Source organism: Thermobia domestica, chromosome 18 (genome assembly GCF_964235325.1).
Source record: "Thermobia domestica chromosome 18, izTheDome1.hap1.1, whole genome shotgun sequence".
NCBI lineage: Eukaryota > Metazoa > Arthropoda > Insecta > Zygentoma > Lepismatidae > Thermobia > Thermobia domestica.
Window position 1 is genome coordinate 135,913,886 of NC_137471.1, and position 12,013 is coordinate 135,925,898.

At 38.5% G+C, this 12,013-nt stretch overlaps 1 protein-coding gene across 2 annotated transcripts in view; it reads left to right on the forward strand.

Moving 5' to 3' along the window:
- The window catches only part of LOC145675647 (uncharacterized), a 920,247-nt gene that overhangs the window by 257,045 nt on the left and 651,189 nt on the right, over nucleotides 1-12,013 (forward strand). For both annotated transcript variants that reach the window (XM_081746206.1, XM_081746207.1), the window contains exon 2: nucleotides 9,965-10,178. In XM_081746206.1, the coding sequence (XP_081602332.1) occupies nucleotides 9,965-10,178 (214 nt within the window). The remainder of the gene's footprint in view (nucleotides 1-9,964; nucleotides 10,179-12,013) is intronic.

A 12,013-nucleotide genomic window follows, 5' to 3' on the forward strand; every position in this document is an offset into this window, starting at 1 on the left:
AGCTATATAATGCAAACAGCAGAATTTAAAAATTCGCTTTTGTTCAAGAGGTATCTGTGCCCTTACGGAGAACTTAATTCACCGTTACCCGTTAATATGTTAACAGATTGGCTTCATTAACAAGCTTGGTCGAGACAATTGCTCTAGTTATTTATTATCTAAAAGGATTTAAAAATTCACTTCCGTTCAGGAGATATTGTGAGGAGTACTGGACAAACATAATTCACCGTTACCCGTTAATATGTTAACGGATTGTTTCCATGAACAAACGGCCGAGACAATCGTTCTAGATATTTGTTATCCATAAAGGTTCTCAAAATTCGCTTCCATTCAGGAGATCTTAATGAATAAACGTAAGTCGCCATTACCCGCAAAATGTTAACCGATTGACTCCATTAACGAACTCACAACTCATGGGAGATAACTGGTCTTACTATCAAGGTAACCAAGAAAGTTCTGTCGCTTTTTCACCCACCACCTTCGAATATCGATATGTTACCTAACACGTACCTGGAAGATCAAATATAGTCCCCATCATCATCGACGACCTTCTGTCAACATTCTGGACGGAAATAGATTCCATCACGGTAGAACTTGGTGTTCCATGAAGTGAAGAACGTATCAAGTGCATTTTGTACCTCTAATAGGGATTTGAACTGGAGTCCACTAAGGCAAATGTCCAAGGAATGGAACAGGTGATAATCGGACGGTGCAATTTCCGGGGAATATGGCGGATGCAATAATGTTTCCCATTCAAGGCGTAATATGGTGTCGTGGATCATCCAAGCCATGTGAGGAGTAGCGTTATCCTGTAACAGAAGGATCTATTTGCGATTCAGATGTGCTGGATCCAGAGTTTTGAGTTTCTCTTGAACACGGCTCAATTGCTGACAGTATAAAGTTACATTGATGCTGTGACTAGCTGGCAGCAGTACCCGATGCAGGATGTCGCGAGAAGTCCACCAAACACAAAGAGGACCTTTTTCTGGTGCAGTGCTGGTGTTGGCGTTTTGGAACCGATTCATGCGATGCTAACCAATGATGATGGTACTGTGGAGTAGAGGACTCACTTCTCATCACATGTCAACATCCTGTCCAGAAATGTCTCTTTCCTCAGACGAGACGGCAAAGAAACACAGATCCCAGACAGCACAATGCACGTACAGTATCCGTATAGTACATGTACAATTGCACGGATGCAACATGTGCATCATCTGTATAAATGCACGCCTGTACATGTGATGCACATATACATGCCAGGTCCTATTCAACATCTTCACGTGCACAGAACATGTGCAACGTACACGTCCTGCACAAGTGATTTACACCTACCGCGCAGGTGATTTACAAGTAGCACGTATTCGATTTACATGTAGTTCACAGGTGATTTACATGTAGGACAGCGGTGATTTACACGTTGCACACAGGTGATTTACATGTAGGACAGATATGATTTACACGTAACACACAGATGATTTACACGCAGTTCTCAGGTGATTTACAGGTAGGACATAGATGATTTACACGTAACACACAGGTGATTTACATGTAGGACAGAGGTGATTTACATGTAGGACAGAGATGATTTACACGTAACACACAGGTGATTTACACGCAGTACCGAGGTGATTTACATGTAGGACAGAGGTGATTTACATGTAGAACAGAGGTGATTTACACGCAGTACCCAGATGATTTACATGTAGGACAGAGATAATTTACACGTAACATACAGGTGATTTACATGTAGGACAGAGGGGATTTACATGTACGATAGAGGTGATTTGAAGCAGTACCTAGATGACTTACATGTAGTGCACAGGTGATTTCCTCGTAGTACAGAGATGATGTAAAAGCAAATTCGAGATGCAACGAAAAAAAGAAGTTTATATATTTGGTGTCTTACGCAGTAACACAATCTATAACTGCAAAGACATCACCTTCAAAGTATATAACAAGTAACTAATAATTGTCAGTGAGAATTTTAGTTTTGGAGTTTATTATTTGCAACGAGCAAAGCTTTAGGTAGTATCTTTGACATGTTTGCCAAGTAATAAATAACGCAACATATTCTACTGTAATCGGTCACGAAAATAATTTTGTAAACCTATGAACTGTCTGACAGTAGTTACATCAGTACAATGCTGCCACCTGTTGATATTGTATCCTAGCTCAGTGGACGTTATGGAGTTTTTACAATCATTCAGCTGTAATTCGTCGAAAAGTCTCTATAACACCGCCTGGAGGAAAAACGACACCTACCAAAAATGGAGGTTGCTTTCTGTTGATGAGAATGAGAGTAAAAGAATGAAAGTAAAAGTATACACTTGCACGGTATTATGGACGTCTTATACACACGTGCAGTAGCCGTGCAAATACCCATGTGCACACAACGGCTTAAGAACCGGTAATTTAAATGTGCTTCATCCACGCAAATGCACATGTGCACATCCACTGCTCAAGCATCGGTTATGCACATGCGCTGCATCCACACAAAAGCACATGTGTATATAACGGCTACAGCACGGTTTATATAAATGTGTGCTTCATCCATGCAAATGCACATGTGCACATAACGGCTTAAGCACAGGTTACGTACGTGCGCTGCATCCATGCAAATGCACATGCGTACATAACGGCTTAAGCACGGGTTATATAAATGTGTGCTTCATCCATGCAAATGCACATGTGCACTTAACGGCTTAACCACGGGTTACGTACGTGCTCTGCATCCATGCAAATGCACATGCGTACATAACGGCTTAAGCACGGGTTATATAAATGTGTGCTTCATCCATGCAAATGCACATGTGCACATAACGGCTTAAGCACAGGTTACGTACGTGCGCTGCATCCATGCAAATGCACATGCGTACATAACGGCTTAAGCACGGGTTATATAAATATGTGCTTCATCCATGCAAATACACATGTGCACATAACGGCTTAAGTACGGGTTCCGTACGTGCGCTGCATCCACGCAAATGCACATGTGTACATAACGGCTTATGCACGGGTTACGTGCGTGCGCTGCATCCACACAAATGCACATGTGCACATAACGGCTTAAGTACGGGTTCCGTACGTGCGCTGCATCCACGCAAATGCATATGTGTACATAACTGCTTATGTACGGGTTACGTGCGTGCGCTGCATCCACACAAATGCACATGTGTATATAACGGCTACAGCACGGGTTATATAAATGTGTACTTCATCCATGCAAATTCACATGTGCACATAGCGACTTTAAGCACGGGTTCTGTACTTGAGCTTCATCCACGCAAATGCACATGTGTATGTAACGGCTTAGGCACGGGTTATGTAAATGTGTACTTTATCCATGCAAATGCACACGTGCACATGCACGACTTAATCACTGGTTATGTACGTGTGCATAACCCACGTAAATGCATATGTGCACATACACGGGTTATGTATGTGTGCTTCATCCACGCAAATTCACGTGTATGTGCATATGTGCACATACACGGGTTATGTATGTGTTCATCATCCACACAAATGCACATGTGCAAATGTACGGCTTATGCATGGATAGTGCACATGTGTCGTACACGTACGTGTTGTCTGGGATGTCTGCTCGCGTTGCTTTCTGGCCCGGAATCAATTCGGCGGGACCCATCGACCCACCATGTAGTGCTCCCAAGCTGATGGAGGTGTTTCCGAATGGTTTCTCCACTCACACTGAATTATAGTCTCAGTTCCTTACGCTATTGTTTGCGTCAATTGCTGCCTAAAGATCTTCATTTTGTACATGTATTGGTCTTCCGGCGCACCTTCGAGTGTTTCGTCACCCTCCTTACACTTATTAAACCTATCCGTGTAGTCACGACACCCTCACCAAAGGCTTAGTATAGTTTTGGCCCCGCTGCAGCGGCGTTTGAACTCGTACAATATATACGCCCTTATGACGCTCTGTGAAGAACCCATGTTCACTCTGTTCTTACGCAAATTCTCGTTGTAACTGAACTGCCACAACCAGGTAGTATGTTGGATATACCCACTCCAACAACTGACCTTCGCCTTATCTCCATTCGCATTCAACTCATGGTGTGAGGGTCCATGGAACACACACTTCCACAAAAAGTAACAAAATTGTCTTGGTTTCCTTTATATTTACTGTTAAAAAGATTTTTTTAAAAAAATCACTTTCGTCAAGAGTCACCGTGTGCACTAGCGGATGAATATTAGCTACCGTTACCCGTTAAAATGTGAACGGATTGACTTTATTTAAGAATTTCACCAAGATGATCGCTCCAGCTATCTAATATCCAAAAAGGATTTCAAAATATGCTTCCATTCTGCAGTTATTATTAGGAGTGACGGGCAAACGTATGAACCCACATACTTTCATTACAATACTAAGTCTCACTAAGAGATTTTAACAAAGAAACATTGAAACCTTAATATATATATATATATATATATATATATATATATATATATATATATATATATATATATATATATATATATATATATATATATATCGTTTAACTATCAGATTTAAATAAACTCTTGTCTCTTAAGAGTTTGAGAGAAGTACCACTCCCGAAGATAATATGTAACGGAATAACAGGAATATTCATGATTTCAAAATTCTCCAATATAGTTAGTGTATAAGGGGAAAATGCAAAGTTAGAATAGGCATCAATTTATAGGTCTAATTGTGCAAAACAAAAGTGTGTTTGTAAATATAATATTTCATGCGTAGGTTTCGAAAAGAGACCAACAAAATCGATTTTTTTTAATTATAGAAATTAATGTTGAATGATAACTATGCATAATTGGTACACAATTAAGATGATACTCGTCGTATATCACCATCAAGTTTGTTATAATGACACTTGTAACATAATGGGATATAACGTAAAATAATGATTAGCTCTTGTACACTAATTTTCGTTCAATTATAATACCATGTCGAACTAAATTAAATGACGTCCTTGAGGGCAAATTACCATGCGTAGTTCTCGAGAAAATCAACAAAAATGAAATGTTACAGTGATAAAATGTATGATGGTTTTTGAGAATAATAATTGATGAGTTTGATTTAATAAGGACATAAGCGAGTTTATGCCCTTTTTGCATCAAACGCATTTGTGGCTTTCGCATTGCTTGTTTAGCCTTCTGGTAACATTTCAATTCAATATCTGAATAAAATGCTGCATATTACATTGTTTTATGTAAGAAAAAAAAAACACTATTTAAATTTTCAACATCGTTTTTCTCCAATTGCATGTTTCAGACTTACGCCATTATGGCATCAAACTCCTCAATTGATAGTTTTTAATTCTGCTGAAACAGATTGTTAATTTTTATCTACCTAGGTGTATATCGGGTGTGCTAAAAATGAAGCCCACGTATATATATATATATATAAAACTTAGAATTGATCTATCAATCCATCAAATAGTTTCATACATTCTTTCTAGGAGGAAATTAGTCAATACACGTTGACACTAGCACAATCTGCCAGCGTGATAATCGATGTAAGTGCTTGATGGATTTCTAGAATAATGATAATGATTCCAAGTTAATTTACGACGTTGCCACATCGTGAATTTTTGATTTCACCATAGCTGTTGAAGGATGTTTACGAGAGTATACCATTATAGAGCAGTTTCACTTTGTCTTGACCTGTAGAATAGCGCTCTGTTGTCCATGAGCGCCATTTTAGAACACCCTATAATCCTGTTTTAATCACAGAAACACATATATTCCTACTGATAAAACACATACTCGTAGCAGTGACGTACGTATTGCTGGGCATATTGGTGTAATTTTCTGAACGCTTATAAAGACTATAGTATCAAGTTACATATATTAAGCATATACAGGGTGGGCCATTTTAATTAATCCACGGAAATATCTGAAAAATGATAAAACATAGAAGAAATGTTTCAAGTACACGTTATATATTGCTAAGGGGGAAACCCAATTCCGCCAAAAGTACCCCTCCTCGTCCCCCCTAAATGGGGGTAACGGGGGGTAACTTTGAAATGTCAAATGGGAACATGGGTCGAGTAATACCTCGTTCGAAAGGCCTTGGAAAACTAAGTAACGCTGTACCAAAAGATGTTTCATATTGTGCAACGGTTTCAAAATGGCCGCTATAATATGGTTCGGAAACTCCAGTACCCGTAGTGTGAAAACCATGGAAGGTAAATGAATGGAACAAAATTGAAATACGTAAATATCATAGGGCATATCGAACGGTGTGGTCCCTGTGATCCCAGTGGCCTCCCTAAAGGGGTCTTGGGGGCTATTTTCAAAATTTCAAATAGTAACATGAGTCGAGTGGTACCTCGTTCGATAAATCTTGCAAAATATAACATATTGCAGGAGAAAACGATTGATGTGAAATGGCAGTGTTCTCAAAAGGCCGCCGAAACATAGTATCCGTATCAGAGAAAAGGTTTAGTACCCGTAGTATGAAAGCGATTGGAGATAAATCAACAAAAGAAAAACTGGAGTAGCTAACTGACGTAAGGCACATCGAGAGGTGTTGTCGGGGTGACTCCAAGGGCCAACTGAAAGGTATCCGGGGCCAACTTGAAAATTTCAAATAGCAGCTTGAAGCGAGTAACATCACGTTACATAGACAAATTAATATCAAACAGCTTCTGTAAGAAAATTTTCGACATGAGACACCGTTTTCAAAATGATCGCAAGGACATGGTGACTGTGTCTAAGAAAACGTCTAGTGCCCATAGTATGAATACGGTTAGACATAAATGAAAATAACGAAAATTAAATAGGAAAACCACGGAGGCGTTCCAAGGCTCGAGAATAATACAACAGAGATAAAAATATTAGAGTAAAATTGCCATAATGTATATAGAGAAATCCAAGTCTTGCAAAATAATCTCTCCCTGCGCTCTGTATGTGAGTGGGGTGGAAAGTAAAGTGAAAGTTCAAACGAGAACTCTACTTTAATTCGTAAATTAAGGCTAACCTTACAAATACGTATGGTGTGGTTGAAACATTTGTTTGTAAGGATGACACTGTAGTGACTAAAAAAAGAGAAACTTTTATGCAATGCGTGCTGGTTATTCAGAAAGCATTTCGGGGATATACGTACACACCGTTTCGTCCCTCAAGCTCACAATATGACATGAATGCTAATAGTTAATCAAAATGTAACTGTGGCCATCCGCGTTAACTTAGTGCACCAATTCTCTATGCATGAAGTCTGCCTCCCAAACAGCATTGGGTAGGTCAAGCGTACGCCCGAACCGTTGTCCGGTCGGACATTGAAATTTTGAAGTTAGCCCACAAGACCCCTTTAGGGAGGCCACTGGGATCACAGGGATTACATCATTCGATATGTCCTATGATATTTACGTATTTCAATTTTGTTCCATTCATTTACCTTCCATGGTTTTCATACTACGGGTACTGGAGTTTCCGAACCATATCATGGCGGCCATTTTGAAACTGGTGCACAATATGAAACATCTTTTGGTACAGCGTCACTTAGTTTTCCAAGACCTTTCGAACGAGGTATTACTCGACCCATGTTCCCATTTGACATTTCAAAGTTACCCCCCGTTACACCCATTTACGGGGGGCGGGGAGGGGTACTTTTGGCGGAATTGGGTTTCCCCCTTAGCAATATATAACGTGTACTTGAAACATTCCTTCTATGTTTTATCATTTTTCAGATATTTCCGTGGATTAATTAAAATGGCCCACCCTGTATATTGAAACTTAAAAAAAAAAACATTATATGGAGTTGATGTGATTTGGGTCCAGAGGTGGTTGCTCGACCATCTCCGGAAATTCCATAGATTTGAGTGTGATGAACCTTGTGTATGAGAAGGTCAATAACATAATTAACGTTGTCGTATGTACGAATGTTCCTGAATGGCGGCCATCTTTGTTGTCGGTGGAGTGTCTATTTTTGTATTTGGAAGCGTTTACGAAAAACTACAGTTGCTCAGGATGTACGAATCAGACGAACACACACACACACACACACACACACACACACACAAAAAAACGAATGTTTAGGCAAGAAACTGAGGTACACTGTGAATATGAACTTTTGCGTCTAAATGAATATGCAGGGTTGCAAATCAATACATGAATTCACTAGAAAAAGTAGAGAAAATTACACTTTTAAACGGGCTGTGTTTTGGAATAGCTTAAAGTGGGGGTCCTTCCATTTGCACCAAGGTCTTCCCTTCCTAAAGGACTTTTTCGATTGGATTTCCAGTAAAACTTTGAAAGTGTTGCTACCTTCTTGCATTCTGGCTACATGACCTGCGCACCTGAGTGCCCTGGACTTGATAACCCTAATAATCTTTGGTGAATTGTACAATCTATACAGTTCCTCGTTATGAAGTTTCCGCCATTCCGTAGATTAAACCATCTTAATTGATCATAATGCATGACAATAGCAGTACCGGATATATTCTAATTGATGTACTCATTATAATACAAAAATCACTTAATATAAAAAGTGTTCAAATTGTAAAAAAAAAAGTAATTGTAAAAAAGTTGAATTAGTGGTGAGTTAGAAACAAGTATTCAATTTATCAGGATGCTACTTTGTTTCCTCCAATGATTATGTAAGTGAGATGCAGTTGGTGTATACAAAGATGACTGATAGCATTTTTTGCTAATTTCTGGGAGGTTTGTATCTGCTATGCTTGCTCATCTATTAGAGCCTTCTTGAACTGAGCCACCTGGGTTCGAACAATAACCCTGTGGATGGAGACCTTCTATTAAACGCTCAAATCCATGGTAAAACGATAAGAATGTAGAAATTGCCATATCCACAGCTCGTCGAATACCAAGACCGCCCAAGCCAAGAGGTAAACATGCTTCCAAGAGTCGTCATTTAAGGAGCAGTTCAGAATTGATTCCATGGTTGCTTGCTCCTTGTTGTTTCTTTCTTGTAAAATGTTATGTTTCCCATTGGTCAGTTCAGATAGATTTTCACGCTTCTGATTGGCTGTTTGATCGGGCCAATGAGAAAGCAGATAGGGAGATGAATTGTGGGTATATATACTTGAGTAGTTTTTGATGGACGATCTTATACATCGGCTTCGCTCCACTTCGGCATCACACACAGAAGAAGACTCAAGAACAGAAATTCACTGTTAACTTTCTAACTTTAACTAAGGCTTGTTTCGATCAGTTGTTGCAGCTTACCATCACTTCTACCAATTTTTCACATACATTTATCAAATTTACCATTGGATGAAGTAGCAGAAGCTAATATATCCTTCCATCTTTTAGGAGATGGTGAAACGACAATTACTTGACTTGACTTGTACGTTAACTTTTTGCCACACCATCCCATACTTTGCACTGGTCAAAATAGCATAACTGGTAGAAGCCCGTCTCTGCCTGCTTGGCAGAGAAAAGTTATTGTTTTGATTGATTGATTGATTGTATCACTCAGTGTACGTCTGATGAGGATTTTGGCTAGAAGATCGAAACGTCACGTGTAAATGTGTTTTTATATTAAATAAGTGCAGTCTTGTTCAGCAGTGTATTTATTTTTCAGAATTGATTCAAGGCCAGTTTTTAGGATCGTATCATATTTTTCCAACAAAGAAGTCTCATGTCATATAGCCATATCAAAAGTTTTTTGGTAAATCAAGAGTTTTCAAGAAAAATCGACAAAAGCAAATTTTATAACGTTGAAAAAGTCATTTGTGGATAATAACACCAGACCTAATAACGTGTTGCCTATTAAGATAAACCTTATAATTAAGAATACCCCATAAAGCCTTTCATTATGGGACAAGCAAGAACACAGTATACTGGTAGTTACTGAAATTTAAGTAAGTATAGGTCTTCAAATATTTATTTGATAAATTTTGCATCCGTGTGTAAATGGTATATTCAAGTGACTAAATAACACTTATACATAAACTAGACTTCCATACTGTATGAGCTAAAAATTGTTTTCTTTGTCTCTTTTCAGTGCACGTGAATAAACTGTCGAGCAAGATAAACCAAATATTTGTGACGTCACTTCTAAATGGAAAAGTGCGCGGAAACATTGTGGGTCAACCTAGCGAAGGTGTATTTTGCCCAGAGACTGAGTCGTCAATTCTTCTGACAATGGGAGATTCCCCAACTGCGTCTTTCAATTGGACAGTACGAGCTACGGAAAACCAATCGAATGTCTCATTCCGGTAAGTTTGAAATATTAACCTTTTTCTCCATTATATTGTAAATAAAGTTGAATATTTGTTTGTTTGTTTGAATGTTTGTTCGCGTTACGAATCTATATTGTTCACTTGCATATTTTTAGGTTAGATCTACCACATATGGACCAAAAGCAGGACAGCCGAACCGAAGCAAATAGAGATAGGACGGGGTGTGGAGAGAGAGCATTAAGTACATTAACCTTGCATCTCAATCACAATGCTGGAAAAGACTTTGAGTAATATGTGCTCGAGTGAATATAACGTACGAAACTTTCGTGCATTGCTCACGGTAATGTACTTTGACGGCTTAAGTGCCATGTTCTCTGTAGGGAAGAGATCATAGGCCAGGGATGGTCAACACGTGGATCGCGGTCTACTGGTCAACCAGTAACTTGTAAGAGGTACCCTGCAGAAAAAGATAATCATGTCTGTTGTCTTGTATGGTGGCGAAACATGGTCGCTTACTTTAAGGGAAATGCGCGGACAGTAAATATTTGAGAACAAGATCCTAAGACGAATATTCTTACCCAAGAGGAACGGGAATGGCGGAAACTTTATAAAGTGAAGTGCATAGTTTATACCGTTTACCAATCATTGTTAAGGCCATCAAGCTCTGAAGTCACAGGTGAGGGAGGTCATAAAGCCAGATTGGAAGAAAGTAGAAACACTTTCAAAGTTTTAACTGGAAATCCAATTGGAAAACTACCATTAGGGGGATCTAGACGCAGATAGGAGGACAATATTAAGATGGATCTTGCAGAAATAGGCATGCGAAATAGAAACTGGACAGGCTAATGACAGAAATCCTTTTATGAACACGGTGTTAAGAATTCGTGTTTCATAAGCCGTAGAGTTAGGTACTTAATTAGCATTTGGCTAAAGCCGGATTTTTATGGTGTTGGTTTTACTGACATGTGCATCCTAATGAAAGAAGGAATTAAAAATTTGGATAAAAATGGAGTATCTCACAAACCCCTCATGTTAGTCAGACAAAATTTGGTACTGTATATGAACTTCTTGTTAACACTAAGGTAACATCTGTTCAAGTCCTTCCAAAAACTCCACTTCTAAAGGATAAAAGAGGAACGATTTGTATAATATTCTGATTTAGTACTGTGTATTCATAAAATAGCGATACAAAGAAATGGTTCAACCGTTTACAATCTATTTTCGAAGATAGTTATCACTTGACTAGATCTGTGTTTTTCATCAATATGAATCGAACGAATCAGTTTGTTCGTATCATAAGGGGAAGTAGTGATTAAATTACTTACAACAGTGGTTCTCAATCTAATTCCCATCACGACCCCCCATTTTATCATTTCCTCTTGCCAGCGGCCTCCTTATAATTTCTGTTTTGTAATAAGCTTGTGTGGGATTTTTAATATAACTATTGCGGAAATTTCACGACATTCATCTATTTCTATTATAGTAGAATCCATTTCTTGTATATAGTAGATACAGTAACTCTCCTAGAAGCGAACCAAATTCGGTCAGTTCACTCATATTACAAATATCGGATCCGATCCGTCATACTGTTTCAAAATGAATACCATTCGTTTTTCTTCAAGGTAAACATTAAAACAAAGACCACAAATCGCTTATCAGTTGAAAATGACTTGATAATGTTAGTCACGAAGATTGAATCGGACACTGACGCACTAGTGAAATCATACCATGCTCAGGTGTCTAATTAGGTTTCAATTTTAATTGTATTTCAATATACAGATTTTGTTGCATTTGTATTTCTCTGGTATTTCAATATCCAGTTCTCATTAGTTTTATATCGTTCCTCTCTCATTTAAATTGGTTTTTAAACA